This window comes from Gossypium hirsutum, chromosome D11 (assembly GCF_007990345.1).
Source record: "Gossypium hirsutum isolate 1008001.06 chromosome D11, Gossypium_hirsutum_v2.1, whole genome shotgun sequence".
NCBI classification, from domain to species: domain Eukaryota; kingdom Viridiplantae; phylum Streptophyta; class Magnoliopsida; order Malvales; family Malvaceae; genus Gossypium; species Gossypium hirsutum.
In genome coordinates this window covers 61513061-61534907 of record NC_053447.1, presented here as the reverse complement: position 1 = coordinate 61534907, position 21847 = coordinate 61513061, and the positions used below count along the sequence as shown (strand labels likewise).

General features: G+C 32.6%; 1 protein-coding gene across 1 annotated transcript; it reads right to left on the bottom strand.

Moving 5' to 3' along the window:
- Positions 1-13175: 13175 nt before the first annotated feature.
- On the bottom strand, positions 13176-18676 carry LOC107927187 (respiratory burst oxidase homolog protein B). The gene is made up of 13 exons (XM_016858215.2): positions 18341-18676; positions 17531-18079; positions 17242-17401; positions 16546-16594; positions 16348-16461; positions 15783-16211; positions 15292-15678; positions 15116-15211; positions 14915-15030; positions 14720-14822; positions 14564-14637; positions 13982-14478; positions 13176-13491 (listed from the first exon to the last, which is right to left on the bottom strand). The coding sequence occupies exons 2-13, from the start codon at positions 18048-18050 to the stop codon at positions 13382-13384; spliced, it is 2655 nt and encodes an 884-aa protein (XP_016713704.2). The 5' UTR covers positions 18051-18079; positions 18341-18676; the 3' UTR covers positions 13176-13381.
- Positions 18677-21847: the final 3171 nt, after the last annotated feature.

The window sequence follows — 21847 nt, the reverse complement described above, 5'->3', positions numbered from 1 at the left end:
CCTCTTGCATTTGTTGATTAAAAAAATAGTAATATGGTTAAGAGATGTTTAAATTAGTATATTTTATTTAAATAAATATTTATGATATTAAATTGTCTATGATAAGGAATTATTTTTAACAAACAATGTATATTTTGGAATTAACCCTAAGATCATGTGAATGCTGCAAACAATAAATTGTGAATATCATCTGATATGACATTATTTTTATTTGTATTATTTTTAATTTGGGTTAAAATGTTATTTAGTATTTGAGTTGATTTTAATGTTCAATTTAGTATCAAATTTAAAAAAATCAAGTATTAATTTAAATATTGAAACCAAATTCAGAAATCAAATTGAAACATATAACCTAAAATCACTATACCAAAACAAGGTTTTAGCGGCGCTTTTTTAGGTTTATAGCGGCGTTTTTTAGCGCCGCAAATACTTTTAGCGGCGCTTTACGAAGCGCCGCAAAGAACGCCGCTAATGACAGCTTCGGTAACTTTAGCGGCGCATTTTATAATAAACGCCGCTAAAGATCAAGACCTTTCGCGGCGTTTTCTTTGCAACGCCGATATAGACCATGGTCTTTAGCGGCGCTTAGCCACAAAACGCCACTATAGACCATGGTCTTTAATGGCGCTTAGCCAAAAAAGCCACTATAGACCATGGTATTTAGCGGCGCTTAGACGAAAAACGCCACTATAGACCATGGTCTTTAGCGGCGCTTAGCCAAAAAACGCCACTATAGACCATGGTCTTTAGCGGCGCTTATCCAAAAAACGCCGCTAATTTTGGCAGATTTGAAAAGTTCTTTTTTTCAGCCCCCTTCTGTAAAAACAAATCAGAAGAAACCAAATCTAACCAAATCTATATAATATTTAAAATAAATGTCAATAAATAAAATAAAATTCGTATTATTCTGACAGAAATTGTAAAAGTTAAAATGATAATACCAAAGTCAAAATTGAAGTATATTTAAACGATAGTCTAAGACGACGGCGGTTGCGACTGCTGAAACATCTTCATCATATTTTGAAGCTGCTGCTGGAGTTCATCGAACTTTTTATGCTGTTCTGCTTCCCTCGCTGTAGCCTCTACTTCCCTCGCTGCAGCCGCTGCTTCTCTCGCTGCCGCATCTTCTTTAAGCTGCTGCTGCAGTTGCTCATACTTTCGTTGAACCTCAGCTTCTCTCGCTGCCGCATCTGCTTTAAGTTGTAGCTGGAGTTCTTCATATCTTTTTTGAACCTCAGCTTCTCTCGATGTTGCCTCCGCTTTAAGTTGTGTAATTTGCTCACTCGTTGCCGCTTGCATCTGAGCTATCTGGTCTCTTAACCTCTGAACTTCAGCTTGAGCCTAACTCCCCGAATGCATGTATTATTGCGAGCTGGATCCAAAATATTGGGATGGGTTAACAAAAGATCCTTGAAATCGAACTCGACCATACCTTTCAGGACCCAAAACTTCAGTGATAATCCGGTTATCAATGTCGTCAATATGAACAGAACTATTACTGGAAGCAATCGCTTCGTACTCCGCCTTTTTATCCTTCAGTTTTTCCTAAAAAATAAATCACATAGTTAAGAACGCAACATATATTAACAAAACAAATGCAACATAACTTAACAATATTTGCATTACAAGAAATGTAATAAAAACCATTAGAAAAAAAACAGTATAAATAATTAAAACAAGTCAAATTGTATTAAGCAAACGTACCATAATTTCTGCAGCTTCAGGAGTCATAGGGTTTCCATATTTCTTCCTATGTGTAATGTCAAAAAGTTGAAGGCGTCCAACTTTTTGACCCGACAACACTTCCTACAATACAATAGTAAAAATATTATTTGATAGAAAGTAATAAATATCTGCCAGTATTAAAAAATTCAAAATACCTCGGCCTGAGCTACATACGCAAAACTTCTCGACCCAGTTGTGTGCGTGAATTTTTATTTCTGCCTACTACTTGTTCCAACTCGTTCACGATCCTAAGTTATGAAATTATTAGTACGTTAATTAGTAAATACTATAAACCAAAATAATTACAAGATTTTTGTAGTAACACATACATTTCCTTTGTTCGAAGTCCAAAATCTAACGACTTCTTCCCACTGGTACCTCAGCATTCCCGGCGGGACATTTTGTAATCTCTCGTCCAGTGTTGTTTTTGACTTAAAATAGTCTTTCTTTAAAGTGCTCTTATGGTCTCTCCATCTTTTTCCCAATGCCTTCTTTACATAAGCATCGGAGACCTCTAGAGCAAATCTCCCCTACAAAAAACACAACTTCAGAAAGTAAATGTAAACGAAACTTAAACTCAAGTATTATAAATGATATACACATTTTGTTACTTTAATGTTATCGAGAGCTTGGTTCTTGTTACTCTCGGGCACTTTATGCCATGACTCGAAGTTAATTGGCAACATATTTGTATTCCGTGCTAGAATGCCTATGTATCCTGCTAAAAGGCGAGCTTCTGATCCAACAGGCTGACCAAAGCTATTACTGGATACTTGGACACGCTCAACTGGATCTAGATCGTATAAATCCCTCAGTAGCGTACGTCCGCGAACTCTCCGCGTCCCACCAGTTTCAGCTGGAAAATAAAAGTATTGTAATATAAGAAATTAATAAAATAAAATAAATAATAAGTGAACACACATGTAAATTAAATGTTAAATTACTTTGAGCTTCTATAGGTTCCTCAGGTGTAACCGGAACATTCGAAGATCAAATACCAGTCTGTTGTTCAGTGCTGTTTGTATCCACCGAGTCTGGAGTACCTTGAACAATGCGGTGCGCTCGCATGGGTCTTCTAGGCATTTTATCTGGAATATAAATAAATTAGTTAAAAACTTAATATACAATTACAATAATAATATGTTCGTCCATATAATTAAATAATCGTAAAAGCTTACTATATTATAATCCATAAATATCTTCGTCCGTATCCTGGCGGACCCATTGACTGTGTGTACTAGTACTAGGGATGTTTTGGTTTAAGTTTTGTTCTGAAAATGGCAAAGTTTGTGTTCTGTCGTCAATGCCATCTCTACTTCCACTGCCCATGTCAAACAAGTCCCTAGGGATGTTATGGAGTACAACGTACCAACCCTCATCAATTGGATCTTTTGAGTAAAAAACTTGTTTGACTTGAGAAGAAAATACGTACGGCTCATCAATCAATTGTTGTCCTGTATGAATCAATCGAGTGAAGTTCACCATTGTGAAACCAAATTGATCTTGCTTAATTCCATGACCAGTATTAACATCGGCCCAATCACCTCGAAATAAGACAACTTTCTATTTTTCGTAGTAATTCAACTCAATTATATCAGTAAGAAGTCCGAAATATTCTATATTTCCCTCGACAGGATTGTTGTCCCTAGCACTAGCATAACTAGTAATTGAGGAATTAACAACTATTCCACAATTTTGCGTTCTTCTCAATCTCTCGCGATGTTTTGTAAGAAATTTGAATCCGTTTATGAGGAACGCATTTTATCTTTTAACCACCCGATTTGGACCTTGGGAAAGCCATTTAACTTCGTCGATCACGTTCTTCCCACTCCAAACCTATTGTACGAAAAGTAAACTAAGTTGACAAAAATTTTATGAGAAAAGATTATAATTATATGTCGATGAATACTAGTACAATTGCATACCGTTTGGGTTAACCATTCGTGGAAAGATTCTGTGAACAACTTATTGATATCTCGAAGTTGTGTTCTTTGGGAGCGCGAACGAGATCTCAGTATTTGTTTGTACTCACTATGTAAAAAATATGTTCTGCTTGTTAGAAGATAAACAATTTAAAGGTGATGAATATTTGGCAAATTTATAGAACTTACTTGCGTAAAGGTTCCATTGATTCGTGGTGAAACAGAATATACCGATGTGCTTGTACCCACGAAAAATCATCTAATTCTGCAATTTCCACTTTGCCGATTGGTTCTTCAAAACTTTGGAACAAATAAGTATCGGCCAAGTTATGATCCGTGAGTCCAGCATTTCTATTTGGTCTGCTCAACCTTGTTTCGACATCATCCAAATATCGCGAACAGAAGGTCATACATTCTTCTGCTAAGTAGGCTTCAGCAATCGATCCTTCTGGATAACGCTTGTTGCTGCAGTAAGACTTTAATTTGGATAGGAACCTAAACACGATATGCAACATTATGAAAAGTTGTACTTAAAGGCATATAGGGTTTAGGGAAGGAGAGTTTTTAAATTAAATTAACACCTTTCTATGGGATACATCCATCGGTAGAAAATGGGTCTGCCAAGAATAGCTTCTCCCGGGAGATGGATTATCAAGTGAATCATAATAGTGAAGAAGGAAGGTGGGAAGATTTTCTCCATGTTGCATAAAGTCAATGCGGCTCTATCCTGTACCTTTTGAAGTTCTTGAACATCTAAAACTTTGCCACAAATGGCTTTCATTATATTGGATAGTTCAATTATACAAGACGTCACCTTCTTCGACATACAACATCGTAGAGCAACTGGCAGTAAATCTCGCATCAAGATGTGATAGTCATGTAATTTTAGCGAATACAGTCTTCGATCTTTAACACTAACACATCGAGATATATTTGATGCATACGCATCTGGAACCTTTATATCCTTCAACACCGTACAGAACAATTCTTTCTCTGTCCTCGACATCGAAAAAATTAAAGGCGGCAACCGATATTTCCCATTAGGAAGTGGATTCGGATGAAGATCAGGTCGAATTCCCATTTGAACTAAATCAAGCCGACTCTGAAGATTGTCTTTTGATTTTCCATCTACATTCAAAATTGTACCCACAATGTTCTCGCAGACATTTTTCTCAATGTACATAACATCAAGATTGTGTCGTAAAAGCTGATGCTCCCAATAAGGCAACTCAAAAAATATACTTCTTTTTTTCCACAAGTCCGCCTCATTGGGATCATCCTCTTCATCGGAGTCATCATCAGCTTCATCATTTGATCTTCTATTTATTTGCGTGTTTTCCGGGTGGTTCATCTTTCCATAACTGAAATTTATATCTTTCAACATAAACAAGATATCAGATCCACTTGTCTGCGAAGGAGCTTCTCTGAACTCTTCGGTACCGTCAAATACTGAACTCTGAAATCTAAATCTATGATTTTTCGGTAACCACCGTCGATGCCCCATGTAAGAGAACTTTTTCCCATTGTATAACCATTGCGAACATGTTTGTGCAGCACAACAAGGACACGCATAACGACCTTTTGTACTCCAACCGGATAAATTGGCATAAGCGGGGAAGTCATTAATGGTCCATATCAAAGCTGCACGTAATTTAAAGTTCTCCTTTCTCAGCACATCGTATGTCTCGACACCAACCCATAATTATTTTAACTCTTCAATAAGCGGCTGTAAATAAACGTCGATATCATTTCCAGGCCCTTTCTCTCCAGGGATAATCATAGATAAGATCAGGGAAGATTGCTTCATGCAAATCCACGGAGGCAGATTGTAAGGAACAAGCACTACTGGCCAAGTACTGTACGCAGTGCTCATGATCTTGTAAGGATTAAATCTATCAGATGCTAGGTCAAGCCTCACACTCCTAGGATCGCTTGCAAAGGTTGGAAATTTATTATCGAATGATTTCCAAGCTAAAGAATCTGCCGGATGCCTTAATAATCCATCATCGGTTCGTCCATCATGGTGCCACGTCATTGACTCCGCTGTCTTAGACGACATGAAAAGCCTTTGAAGCCTTGGTATCAGCGGAAAATACCGCAAAATCTTGACCGGCTTCGTTCTTGGTTGTGCATCATTTTCGTCGTCGTTCCCATCTTCTGTGTTTCTATTTATCCAACGGGATTCGCCGTATACATAACAGCACTGTTGGTTTCTTTGATCGCCCCAATACAACATGCAGTCATTTCGGCAACTATGGATTTTGTTGTACCCAAGACCTAAGTCTTATATCATTTTCTTCATATCTTTGCATGACTGTGAGATTTTTGCAAACTGAAACATTTCTCTCAAAAACTCTAGCAGCATTGTCAAAGAGTTTCCGGTCCACCCTCCCAAACATTTTAACTGGAAAAGACGAATGCAGAAAGCCATTTTGGAGAATTTTGACCCCTCATATAGTTCTTCGTTCATGTCATTAAATAACGTGTAGAACTTCGCTGCTTCTCCATTCGGCTCTTCAGGAGGTACACTTGTTCCCGGTTCGATAAAAGTACTTGGACCAACATTACAATCAGCAGATGGCACAAAGTCGACTGGGAACGAATGCAAACCATGACTGTGCATATTAAATGCATCCCGCAACATACCTTCTATATCATCCCCTCTAACGGACTGATGGTATGATCTACCAGGATAAGAAACATCCATTGTTGACGAGGAAGTACTAGGCGGGTATTTTCGATGGAAAAACCATTTTTTATAACCCCGAACAAACCCATCAACAATTAAATGCTCGTATACAACTTCACGATAATGCCAGTTTATGTTGACACACTTGTTACAGGGGCAAAGAATCATGTTCTCTTGGCTTGAATATTGAAATGCAAAATTCAGAAAAGTCTGTACTCCATTTCGATATTTGTTGCTTACCCTTGATAAATTCATCCAAGACCGGTCCATTTTTTAATTCTTGGAAGTCTGATTTTCAGCAGATATTACAAGGGTAAGTTTTTCACTTATAAGTATTATTTCACTATGTAAGTTAAGATATGATATATATTTATGTATTATGTCGTATTATGTAAGTTATATAACCCGTTAACAGTACCTTAAAATGGTATATGTTAATATTAGGCATGCTCTACACAACTAGACTAAACAACACTCAACAAAAAAAAAATACAAGATATTTATTTTCCTTCGTAGTTATTGCGGAGAACATGGGTTTTTTTTTTGTTTTTTCTTAACAATATTTAAGAAAATCATTATTTTTAGATTTGTATCTAATTAGACCTCAATTTAAATAAAATAACAAAAAAAATAGATATAAACTAAATATTAGAAATTAATTTGATACGATATGCAAAGATAGAGACATATAAGTTAATACTTTTTAACCTTTATAAACATATTACCTAATTAAATAGATAAAATAGTAACATATTTTAAGCTTAAATTTAATGTTTGAAATTGTTGATGAATTAAATTAAAAATATAATTGCAATTTACTCGAAATAATCTTTAAATTTATTTGGTGTTTAAAATTAAACTTTAATGTTTAAAATTTATTGTTTAAAATATATTTGGTGTCATAACAATTCATATTAATGTATCAATAATAATGTCCATTGCATTTATCTTTATTCACCGGAATCTTTTTCTGAAATTTTAATTTTCAAACCCTACCTTACATTATAGCAAAAATGCTAGAAATAATGTCCATTGCATTTATCTTTCTTCACCGGAATCTTTTTCTAGCATCGGTAGGGGTTAGCGACTAAATAAGATTCTTCTTATTATTTTGATTAAAAGTAATAAACTAATTAGAACATACGAAAATAACAAAATGCATAATAAATTTTTGCTAAATATTTTTATGGTTAATTTGGTTGGGATTTTATTGATTATAAAATGTTACCAAAATATTTAATCTACGTGACTAAAATTGTTTTTTTATTAAAATAATGTAATTTTTAAAAATTGTTAATACAATAAAAATTTTAAAAATTGTTAATACAAATAAAATTATCTATTAAATTTACGTTCATTGCAATGCTTCATTGCCTTGTTACATGATTATCATATCGATATTTTTAAAAAAAATTTAAATGTTACTTAAACAAATTTAACAAAAATTTTAGTGGTGTTAACAATTGGATTTAAATTTTTAAATTTTAAAAATAGAGAAATTAAATTCTTAAAAATAAAAGGCTTATATGTAAAGAAAACCATTAAGAAAATGCAAAAAATTGATTAACCCTTATATTAAATTTGCACTCAATTAAACTTTCCAATTAACGGTTTCTGTCACTAACTACATTGATAGTTAAAATAAATCAATGTACGAATTAGATGATATGTGGTGGTTTCTGTTTAATCTAATATTTAGCAGGATAAAAGTACTGGAATGAAACATGTGGCAAAGCAACATACAAGAGCAAGTAAATGTTAGCTAGCAGGTCTATTATTTAATTCAGAAGCGTCCCCTTGTAAGTCGAGCCCATGCCATGATGCAGCAGTTAATCACACAACACAACCAAAATAATTAAGTTTCTTAGCAATATGATGGTAAAAATATATTAGCACAGAACACGCGTCAATGCTTTTCAACTTAATCTTGTATTAGCACAGAAGGAATCAGAAAGAAATTGTACCTAAATCCCTCACCTGCTAAACGATACAGAAAACAGAAAAGGAAGCAACGAAATGGAATTGAATGAAACCCTAAACACAAACCCTATAAAATCAGAATAATACTAATGAAACCATTCAGAAAATAAATAAACATTCGAAGCATTACATTACCTTCAAAACGATGAATAAAAATTGAAGAGGAAGACTGAAAACCCTATAATTAAACATAGTATATTTTTTTAATGTCAGTTTCTCAGCACAATAACAGGGAAGGAAAAATAAAATTAACAAATTGGGGAAAACCCAATGTATACGGAGGCAGAATGGGGAAAGCGAACCTTGAACAATTATTCCCCTGACCACCAATTTCGACAATCCTCCTCAACGTTCTCCGTCAACTGTCTGTGTCTATGGAATGTACGAACCCAATTTTTATCAGTTTTGCAAGAAATTGAAATAGCAAAACAAGTAAATTTGAAAGAGATACAGAATTGATTTTCAGAAATGGGAGAAAGCAAAAACCGTTTATGAGTTAGGGATTTTAGAACATAGGGATTTTAGAATAGGGAAAATGAAATTGGCGCTGGGAGAGGGGGTATACCCCGAAATCTGATCTCTCACTAAACGACGTCGTTTCAATTAAATATATTTGCGGCGTTTTTCATAAAAATGCCACTAATAATTCAGTTGTTATAATATATATTTTTTTCTTTTTAACAATAATTATTATTTTTAATAAGTTTCTTACTTAATACTTTTTTAATTGACAAAATTTATAAAAAAAAAATTTAATTTAATACAGTATGATTAATTTAAACATTAACAACATTAAAATTTATAAATATTAATCCCAATACAATATTCTACAAAACTTTCATTTGCGGCGTTTTTACAAAAAACGCCCCTAATACCAATAAACAGTATAAAAACGAAGTCGTTTCAGTTACACATTTTGTGGCGTTTTTGCAATAAACGCCACAAATCTTGTTCTATAGCGGCGTTTTTTGTATAAGCGCCGCTATGTTTTCAATTTATTTTATTTGTCTTTATTTATAAGTTTAATGATTTTTAATAGAATTTTTTTTTGATAATTGTTATGACATTATTTTAAATTGATACAGTAATATGCATTTATAAAATTATTTCAATTTTATGCAGTACTATATATATATAATATATAACATATATATATGCATAGATATATATCGTGGCATATATTATATATATAACCCTGTCACTTATAATCCTATATACTAGTGACATATATAATAAGAAGTAAAAAGCAGAAAGAAACCCGAAGCTATTAATCCCTATAACCCGTAAACATTAAAATTAAAGGCTAAACCCTAGCTAACTCGTACAATTCATGCAAATCCGAAGGCAAAAACCAAGCATTGTCACATTCAAATCAATACGTGTGAACCATAAACCATAAACATCAAGCCGTAAAACAGTAAATTTTATCATTAATACATCTTATAAGCCGTAAACCTCGCATTAAAACTAACATGTAAACTCAAACCCTAAACCCCATTCCTCAAGCCGTAAACCTAAACCCAAAACCCTAAACATAAAATTATAATCCTAAATTAATAAACATTATGTATCAAACCCTAAAACCCCAAACCGTATGCAATAAAACTTAAATATTAATCCCAAAACCCTAAAATACATAACTTTCATTTGCGGCGTTTTTACAAAAACGCCGCTAATACCAATAAATAGTGTAAAAACGAAGTCGTTTCGGTTACAAATCTTGTTCTATAGCGGCGTTTTCTGTATAAACGCCGCTAATTTTTCAATTTATTTTATTTGTCTTTATTTATAAGTCTAATGATTTTTAGTAGATTTTTTATTTTGATAATTGTTATGACATTATTTTAAATTGATACATCAATATGAATTTATAAAATTATTTCAATTTTATGCAGTATATGTATAATATATAACATATATATATGCATATTGTGGCATATTATATATATATAACCCTGTCTCTTATAATCCTATATACTAGTGACATAATAAGAAGTAAAAAGTTCATCTAATTTTATTTTATTTTTTTGCTTTTGTACCCTAAAACCCGAAGCTATTAATCCCTATAACCCGTAAACATTAAAATTAAAGGGCTAAACCCTAGCTACCTCATATTCTTCATGCAAATCCGAACACAAAAACCAAGCATTGTAACATTCAAATCAATAAGGGTAAACCATAAACCATAAACATCAAGCCGTAAAACAATAAATTTGATCATTAATATATCTTATAAGCCGTAAACCTCGCATTAAAACTAACATGTAAACTCAAACCCTAAACCCTATTCCTCAAGCCGTAAACCTAAACCCAAAACCCTAAACATAAAATTGTAATCCTAAATTAATAAACATTATGTATCAAACCCTAAAACCCCAAACCGTATACAACAAAACTTAAATATTAATCCCAAAACCCTAAAATACATAACTTTCATTTCCGGCGTTTTTACAAAAAACGCCGCTAATACTAGTAAAATAGTATAAAAACGAAGTCGTTTCGGTTACATATTTTGCGGCGTTTTTGCAATAAACGCCACAAATCTTGTTCTACAGCGGCATTTTCTGTATAAGCGCCGCTAATTTTTTAATTTATTTTATTTATGTCTTTATTTATAAGTTTAATGATTTTTAGTAGATTTTTTTTTATAATTGTTATGACATTATTTTAAATTGATACATTAATATGAATTTATAAAATTATTTCAATTTTATGCAGTATGTATAATTTAAATATAACCAACATTATAATTTATAACTTATGGAAATTATTCAAATTAATATAATGTATAACAACTTTAATTTAGATCCCAATATATGCTCTATTTTTAAGCTAACAAACAAATGTACATGCGTAACTAACACAATATTAATATATATATATGTTTCATAATATATAACTTATAATATAATAATATAATTCAAACATTAATTGAGAATATATAAAAGAATGAACTAATATTTCTAATTAGCGGCATTTTTACACAAACGCCGCTATAGACCCAAGAGTTACCGGCGTTTCTCCAGGAACGCCGCTATAGACCAGAACATTAGCGGTGATTCTCCATAAACGCTGCTTTAGAGCGGAGCATCAGCGGCGGTTTATGAAAAACGCCGCTAAAGATAAGACCATTAACGGCGCAGACGCAAAAAACGCGGCTAAAATACCGGTACTTTACCGACGCTTAACGCCAAACGCCACTGAAGAACGGATTATTAGCGGCGTTTGGGCAAAAACCGCCACTAGTGTTCCCAAATATATGAAAACGGCGTCGTTCTGTGTTACTCTATTTGCGACGCTTTTTGTAAAACGCCGCTGAAGAATGGAGTATTAGCGGCGCTTGGGCAAAACCGCCACTAATGTTCCCAAATATATGAAAACGGCGTCGTTCTGTGTTACTCCATTGCGGCGCTTTTTATAAAACGCCGTTGAGAACGGAGTTTTAGCCGCGCTTGGGAAAAACCGCCACTAATGTTCCCAAATATATGAAAACGGCGTCGTTCTTTGTGACTCTATTGCGGCGCTTTTTGTAAAACGCTGCTAATGCTTGGTTTTAGCAGCGTTTTTTATGTAGCGCCGCTAATGCTCGATATTTTGCTGCGTTTTTTGTAAAATGCGGCTAATGCTCGATTATTAGTGGCGTTTTTTGTCCAAACGCCGCTAAAAGCGCCGCTATATCCCTATTTTGGTGTAGTGAATATCAAATTGAATATTAAAATAAAACTCAGGTGCCTAATAATACATTAACCATTTTCTACTTGAAAACATTGTTTTAAGATGAACTGAATACGTTGAAGGTGAAAAGGAATAATGTCTGAAAATAAACAGAGAATTTTTATAGAATATTTGATTAAGTATATTTTTATCATCAAGAACTTTAATAAATAAAAATATAATTTTATTTAATTAAAAAAAAACTTGAACAAAACATACTAATTTAAGTACATTTTTAGCATATTAACTTGAGAAAAAAAAACAGAGTTAATCTGAAAATTGATAATTAAACAAAGACAATTTTCACAGATGTGTCTGGTAAAAGATCAATGGAAATGCATGCACTTGACTTTGTTTAACACATAAAGAAATTGCTGATACTGTTTAAGAAGGTATTTATTTCAATATTTTTTTGTGTATGAAATTTCCAAATTTAGGTATGGCACATAGTAGCCCAAAAAGGGTATTTTGCATTGGTTAAAATATGATGTTAGTCTTTGCACTTAAGCAAAAAATTGAAATTTAGTCATCGTACTTAAAAGTTGATTAAGTTTTCTTATTTTTTAAATTTAAAAATTTCAACCTAATCATTAAAATTGTATGTAATTTTCATCAAAATTTATTAATTTGATATGTTGATTAGGTTTTTCTCAGATGTGACTTGACTTGTGATTGATTGGATTAGGATAAATTGAAATAGTAAGATTTTAAAAGCATAAGGACTAAAACTTAAATTTTATAAAAGTAGAAGGATTAACAATAAATTTAAACCTTATATATTGTATAATAGGAAAGATAGGTTGCCTGATATTTGTCCAAATAGGAAGGAAACCATCAACATTAAGCATCAATTTCAATATTAATATTAAAATGGAAATGCTTAGCAATGAGCAATGGAAAAGAATTTTGATCCTTAACAAGCATTAAGAATAAAGTTGTCCTTTTACTTAGTGGTCCAACTTCTTTCTCCAATACCCTCACTTTTTTTTGGCCTGGCACACTGATAGATTGATTACAGCTTTGATTGTTTAGTCTAATCTTTTATAGACAGATATTTATAGGTCTGCAACTCCCTTTTATTTTCTTCTTTTTTCCTTTATAAAATAAATAAAAAAATAACATATATAATTTATAAATCTCAACTTCATTCATTTACTTTTGTGAATCCTTGACAATCTGTGGGAGAAGTGTTTTATTAAATTACAAATATAAGAATTGATAACTTAGTTACCAAACATTACAGCCTATATTACCCTATGAGAAACATAATTATATGTACTAGTACTGCTTTGTTGCATTTCCCAAAACATGTAGAAAAAAATAATTAAATGAACCCAATAGGACCAATTTTTTAAAAGTTTTCCTTGTGGAAATCAAATTTGGTGCTGGTCTTCCTTGAAAACTCTTGAGCTAACCTTCTTAGCTCCCCTGTTAATCCTGGTGCACCACAGTAAAATACTCCTGCAGGTAAAAGAAAAAATGTACATGTAAATTGTTAGCTAAACCATGTTAAAACTCTCCATGGTACCATTTGACTTGGTTTATATTAAGTAATATTTTGGTAAAAATATTATGGAGGCTTCTCTATTAAGAGTTGGATTACATTTTTTTTATTTACTTAAAAAATAGGTAAATAGGTTCCTATATATAAGATTAGGGAGCAAATTGATCATTTTTGTTAAAAAAATTTATTCATTTGTACGGTTAAAAATAGGTGTGATTAACAGAATAACTAGATAGCAACGTGTGATATGCCACGTATACCTCATGCTGACATATAGAGATTGTCTGTTCTTTTATCTAATATAAAAGGATTGTTTTGTCTATTTTTTAGTAGAATGATTAAAATACAATCTAACCATTTGTATAGGGTTCTATGATAATTTTACCGAATAATATTTCATTGAAATGTAGAAATTTAAAGATAATATACTAGAAAGCAAATACATACCGACTCTCTTGTCTGTATGGTTAACAGCCACATGCTTGAAGACCTTGTGCCAATTTGGCCTGGCAAAATGTGTTTTCACTTGTGTTCCCGAAACAATATCCACACCACTTTTGGCATGTTGGAGGGACTGAAGCATGGTGATCAAAGCTGACCTAGCATCCCCTTCTTCATATACACTGGTGCAGTAATTGTGAAGTTCAATCATCCTATCTCTATCATACTCAGCCACCTCATTCATTACCCCCCTGAACCACTCAAACGAGCCTTGCTCCCGTGTAACCCAATAGAAGTAAGCTCGTTTAGTGGCAAATGGCTTTCTCTTGTTCTTCACCCCTTCTTCGATTTCATTTTGTTGCTTGATGTTGTTAAGCACGTCTTTGACTATGCTGATTAATGGGGTGGCACCAATTCCAAGTCCTACTAGGAGAAGAACATCGTACTTTTTGTAGTCTTGAGCTGGAGCTCCATATGGACCATCAATCAAGAGTTTTGGCAACCTGTTTGATCAATAGGTTAAAATCCCATTTGAGAGTTGAGATCATGAAAATAGATGACAAATGGATCGGCCAAAAAAGGGTTTACCTAGGCTTGTTTTCGCCTTTACCAATATCTGCTCTCAAGAGGCCACTTTGATCAACCGATGGAGGCTGACAAACCTGCAAACCAGCTCATATTAAGGCAAAACTATTGACACGTTTAAGCTTTAGAAATGAGACATTTTGTTGTTGTAATGATCACCTTTGAGAAAAGGGCCTTGAGTTGGGATGTCCAATCTCCTAAGGTTCGGATGTGGATACTTAAATAGTCATCTCCAGGAGCTGAAGTGATGGAGAAGGGATGCCTGAGAATCAGGATCACTAATGTATCATTAGTATTGTCATTAGATCATTGAAATCAGGGAATTACATGATTATTGGTTTCTGTTTTTTTTACCATTGAAACGGGGAGACATCAGCACAGTTCACAAATATATATTGGCCACTAGTGTACTTAAATCCTTGAGGCTTAGACATGTGCAAGGAAAGTACATTTCCAGGGTAGACAGCAACCTGAATTATAAGCAGAATTGAAAATTAGCCCATTGTCTGACCAGTAAAAGTGATAAATTTGACATTTAAGGGGGTTGGAATGTACCTTCAAGATCTTCACCGACTTATAGCCAGATCTAAATGCTCGAATTAGGCGTTCACATGCGTATAATAGCATTGGAACTGCTAGATACATCCATGTCTGAACCAAATAGCAATGCAGAATGTCAGCATATTGAAATATTTAAAACTAGCTAGTTTTTTTAGGGTTGAGATACTTACTGTCTTTTTGTACCATTTCTTGGAGAGGTAGAGATAGTATCCATGAACAATGAAGAGGGCATAGACAATAATAAATAGATGATGTGAGTACCAGAAGGCATTAAATCCAGTCAGCTTCTTTATGGGTTTAGGGAGGTTTAGCCGGTTCCGGCGGAACCAAGGTTGAGCTAGTGTGTAGGCTATGGCCATGAGCACCACCATGGTCACACCGGTCCAACCTTCGGTCCCTTTGACGAACCACCAGTAGTTGTTAGGCCGTTCTTCCCCAAAGAATTGTTCCATTGGCTCATACTCATCATCAGTGGCATGGAGAAGCCTAGGGAAATCACACGTTAGATGTGCACCAGCATGCAAGCCAACTCCAACAGCAATCCCCCAAGCAACCACCTATAGAAATTCATTCAATTCAAGAATGTAATTTGTTCTAAAACAGGAATTCTTTGTCCTTCAATATATTTTGTTATATTGGATCTTTATTTGTAGTCACAAACCTTGTGAAAATTGATATTGTCATCAAATGGGACAACCACCCCTAACTTTGTTCTGCTTCTAAGCCAAGTAATGGTATTTCTGCACACTGGAAGAAGAATGATGGCCATGTTGAATTTAGTTGTCTCAGCTGCACCTTTGGCCGTGGTAACGCAGTAGCCCATCACATCAAACACGGCTCTATGTCTGTATTGAATGAATTTCCAGGTGAACAAGCCTGCACAGATTGAGAACCAAAGAGCCAACACCCATATTCTCTTCCAATTGTCCTCTGAAAAATAGGCAAGACCCCTTCCCCATCTTTTAATGGGGTTCTTCTCTTTTGTTGGAACCAATTTTTCACTCAATAGCCTGCTTAAAATGCGGCTGTCTGTCACTAAGTTGGTTGATTGGCTTGGAGCTTGCAGTAGTAGTGTTTCCAAATTGTATATCTGAAATTAAAAGAATAATAATAAATAAACCATAGGCCCAAGTATTGTCTTGCCTGGGCCTCTTCTTGCCCATAAATGGGATCATGTAAACTACTTGATGGGCCTAAAGAAGGAATATTAGTTTATTTGTGCTGACCTCAATGTACCCAAGGTTGTCTTTATCCAGTTCTTCCATGATTAAGGCTGCATACTCCTCAGCACATTCTTGGATTTTTGACAGCTTGTTAGCACTAGCACTCAATGTGATAATCTACACCATTGAAACACTTGTAAATATCTGTATGGATAATGCAAAAGCTTAACTAAACAACTATTGGATATAATATTCACTCACCTCTTTCACCTCTTCTTCTGTGATCCTTCCATCAGCATCTTTGTCAACCCTGCATTTAATTACCAACATCATCATTGTCAAAGAATGCATAAAAACCAAATGAATTTTACACAGACTTCTCAACCTTTGACTACAACAATCATTGTTTCATTAACCATGTGCACAAATAAAAAAAATTCCTATTGGTGATTTGATTCTTTAATTAATGTCTCAATTAAGTTGATGGATTTGTTGATAAATCTAATTAAAATAAAATCATTTAATTATGTAAGCTTGTAATAAATAATCAACTGAGGACAGTTAATAGTTACTTTGAAGTCAACAGCTTGGATAACATAAGGAATTTTATTTCCACCTAACATCTGGCTTCACATGCACAGAAACCATGAATTACGGGTTTATATGATTAAATTATTTGCATGAATAGTGAATATAGATTCTGATCATAAATTTATAATATGATATAATATTTAGCTTGACGATTACCTCTTGTTTTCTCAGCATAACTTTGTCAAAGACAATTTCCTAATGTTTAGGTGAAAATCTATCTTTACTGTCCCATTGAGAATACACTATAGACCTTACTGATTTGCTAGCTAGTTCTAAGAAATTCTAAATAAATTCAAGAAAAAAAATGAAAAAGGGTCTTCAAAATTAACATAAATTTGGTTAAAGATTGTGTGCATAAATTATTACATGTCAAAGAAAGTTTGCAATCTAGCATCAAAGCTTTGATCAGTAATTTGTTCCCAAAATTCCCTTAGCTGAGCTTTGTTTACTGCTGATGATGTTATCCCTCTTCTGCGAGCCAAAGCCTCGAACAGTTCCTCGGCAAACTCCTTTGATTCGTTCATGCCTGAATATAATTATCACAAGTTATATAACACCAAGTAGCTATAGGCCTATAGGCTATAACAACAGTGAATTTTCATGGCTGAACCTGATAACATGAAAAATTGCAGATATGGAGATATGTTATAAATACCTATACATTGACCAAACAATGACTTGGGGAGTGAGCCATTGACAGACAATTCATCGAACCGTGATTCGATCTCGGACCAGCCTTCGGTTCCAACGTTTTTGGTCATAAATTTCAGTCCCCGAAGGGCACGAGCGGCGCCGGATTTGTTCCGGTCGGCCCTGTTAAAAGGCGCCGCCGCCTTCATAGACGTCATTCGCTTCAGTTCCTGAGAAACTTGCCGGATTTTGAACGAAAGCTGGGATCCAAACGATGGCCTTTTCTCTAACTTGGTCGCTAGCATTGCCGTCTCCGGGTCGCCGCCTTTGATGTTCTGTACAGAAACCGAATCTTCACGAATGTCGAGAGTGATCTCGACGTATTCGTCGCCGTCTTTAAACCTCGCACTCTTCTTGCTGCTGTGTTTCTTGTTAGCATTGTTCACCAATATCGGACCGCTCAACGGACCACTGTAACCGACTCTGCTACTGCTTGTGCTCTCGGTATCGGACCATGACTCATGTTTACTGTGGTGAATCTCCATTTTCTTCTTCTTTCCTTCTTTCAAATTCTCTGCAATTGAAATGAAAACCCGGCAGTCAAAATTTGAGATACGTATAGAACTAATCACAGTATCATATACGAAAAGAAAAAAAATGCTTGTCTGGGTGTTTTTCCATTTATAGAAAACATGATTTTTTGTCCTCCAAAAATACCAATGAATCATATTACACACGTTTTTCCCTGATGCATGGAAACCATGAACAAAACCAAGTGAAAACAGGTAAACTGGGAAATTATTTTCTCGGGAATTCGGAAATGGAAAAATCTTACCAGAAAATGACTAATTGTTGAAGGTCTCAACTAATATATAATGTTAGTGAAGAAATGAGATTTGAGAACGTGATAGAAGAAGAGATGGGAAGAGTTTATATATACATGTAAAGGGTTGTGGGGGAAAGGTGGCTGATAATAACAAGTCAAAACTCCAAACAAAAAGAAGGTGGTGAAATCAAGGGGCGCAGGCGGGTTGTAAAGTGTAATAATATTAGTTGAAGGAGCTGTTAGGGTTCATACTGTAATCAATCTTCCAAGTTTCAAAACATCACCAACCAACAACCCATGTTTGACAATGGAAGTTAGAATCTTTTGAAATTTAATCAAACTTCATCAAAACTAGCTATCGGGTCAGCCATTAATAATAAATATATATGGCTAAGGAATATACAATATTGGAAAGGGTAAACTATAAAAATAGTCACTTTTGTTTGCTTCAGATTTTATTTTAGTCACTTATGTTTGAAATGTTACGTTTTAGTTACTTACATTATTGTTTTGTTACGAAGTGGTCACTCTACCGTTAAGCTCCATTCCCTCCTAACAACGATTCTACATGGCAGTCCAAATGAATTTTAAATGCCAACTTGGATATCCTATGTGGCAGTCCAAATTAAATTTATTTAATTAAAAAATTATTTTCATCCTAGCAATGGGCATCCAAGTTGACATTTAAAATCTATTTGGACTGCCACGTAGGACTCCCGTTAGGGAGGTAACAGAGTTTAACGATAGAGTGACCACTTCGTAACAAAACAATAACATAAGTGACTAAAATGTAACATTTCAAACATAAGTGTCTAAAATGTAATCTGAGATAAACAAAAGTGACTATTTTTATAGTTTACCCTATTCGAAAAGAAAAAGTTAATAAGATTTTAGCAGTATAGTGTTAGTTAGAAAGGATGATACGAAACACTGACGTCACTGGCGTCACGTTATTTGTATTATTTATTAGTTTAATGTCATATCGGTATTTTTATTTTGAAAAAATTTTAAAATCAAATAAAAATCTTAAAATTAAGGATGAAATTGTTGTTGTAACATTAAGCTATTGAAAAAAAAAGATAACATCACTGTTTCATACAATCTCTTTTCACAGTGTAATATGGAAGTTATAATCATTACTTTAAATAAATATTAAAAATATAATTGGTAGTAAAAATAATAATTTCACAAGTAAATTTTAAATATTACTTTAAATACTATTGAGTTTTTAAATTCAAAGGATGGTAAGACTAATTCAGGGGTAATAAAAATAATTAAAAAAAAGTTTAAGTAAAAAAAAAAGAGTGAGCATATGATAATGTTTAAAATCTACTTGTCACGAGCCATTTAAATCTTAATTCAACTGATATAATGTTATTATTAGAGGTGAATGTTTGATCAAATCGAGTCAAATTGAGTAAAATAATTTTAAGTTAATTGAGTTAACGAATTCAATTTTATCATCTTAATTCGATTTAATTTTTTTCTAATCGAATTGAGTGAAATCGTTTGAATTAAATTAAAAAAAATTAAATATGTTAAATTAAAATCTTATTACAATATAACTAATTTCATGTTAGAGCACATAAATTTAAAAAAAAATTCAAAGCAAAAAAAAATTAGTATGATAAACTTGAATCACTAATCAATTTATTTAGGTCCCAAAATTATTATTTTAGAAAAAATTAAAATTTTAACTTTCTTTATATATTCTTTAGTATAATTTTTTAAAAATATAAAAAAAATATATTTTTTATAAATATTTTGAAATTTTAAAATTTATTTTGTAATTTTCGTTGAGAGAGACTAATTTATCCATTTTCAAAATTGACAGGGACCAAAGGGGTATGTACATCAATCTGTTATTCGAATGATTCAAATTGTAAAATTTAACTTGACTCGAAACTCAAATAATTTGAACAACTCGATTCGATTGACTCAAATTTTATTTTTTTTGATTTTTTCAAATCGAAACGAATTTTTCTCACTCTTAATTATTATGATTGTAATAACGTAAATTCAATATTACGTTTAAATGTTCTTTTTTTTCAATAAAAGATAGGGTTTGGAAAGTAAGAGAAAGTGAAAAAATGTTGGAAATTGGCTCGAAATCTAAAAGTTGACGTGATCTCTTGGAGAAAAGCTTGCTATCTGCTCTTATCTATTTCTGGTCGGCTTCCACGAAAATGCCAAGTAGAAACAGAACTTGACAACAAACCTTTTTTTTTTTTTAAATCGAGTTGTTTAACTTATCAATTTTTTTAGTATATGATAAATTTAATTCTTAATATTTATAATTTTTTTGTTAATTTAATCTTTATTTTTTATGAGTTAAATTTAGTCATTAATAATTCAAAAAGAGTCAAATTATTATTTTTAATCGAAATCTTAATTAAGACGTTAACTTTTTAACGATGTTAGCACGACAACCCGTGTGACAGTTCACGTATATTTCATATTGGTATGATACTATTTATTTTATATACCAAGTCTACAAATAATTTAAAAATTATAAAAATATTCAAAAAAATAAACAAATAAAAAAAATTCAGAAAAAGGCATAAAGTACACATGAGCTGAATGTTTAAAAGTTTAACGTTTTAATCAATATTTCCATAAAAGAACAATAATTAGACTCTTTTTGAAAGGTAAATGGTTAAATTCGATTTTTTTTTAAATTTGAGAGCCAAATTTAGTTAAAAAATGACCAAATTGACAAAAGATACACCCATTAATAACTAAATTTATCATTATACCATTTTCTGGATTTAACTTTTAAATAGTTGGTACTTTTGGATTTGGAATAATTTTAAAAATGTATTATTAAAAATAAATGTAATTATTAAATTTAAAAAAAAATCAGTTTTATTTGGGTGGGAACTCAAAATAATTTTGTTATGTTATACTTGAGAAGTAGTCAAATAGAGATGGAATTGGTTATCCCGTAATGCGTTTGTGGTAATTCCATTACCAATGGAGACAAAGACCGATCGATATGTTTCACTTTCACATATGTTAATAATCAAAATAATTATTTTGTTAAATATATAATCTATTTACAGTTAATGAGTGTTAGTGGTGAGATTAATCATTAATCTGATCCAAATCGCATGATGAGAATGAGAACAAAATAATGGACCGACATATGAATTAAGTAATAATCATTTTACAGTGAGAACAACTAGGCAATTTGAGGTTAATTAGTCATACCACTTTATTTATTAATTACACTAATTACCAATTAAAGATTTCATTAGGGTTTAGAAATTTTGTTAATAAATAATTTCTATATTTTTCTTTACAAAGCAAACTCAACTTTTAGTAATAAAATTTGTCCAAATGCGAAAATTTACTCAATATTTGAGAAAGTATTTTTAAAAAATATTAAACTCAAAAAATTGATTATATAAAATTTAAGTTGTTTTAAAATATTAAACTCGAGCTTGAGCTTCAATATTTAATATCTAAAATTAGTTTTTTTTTTCAAAATATGTTGTATTAAAACTAAATATATAT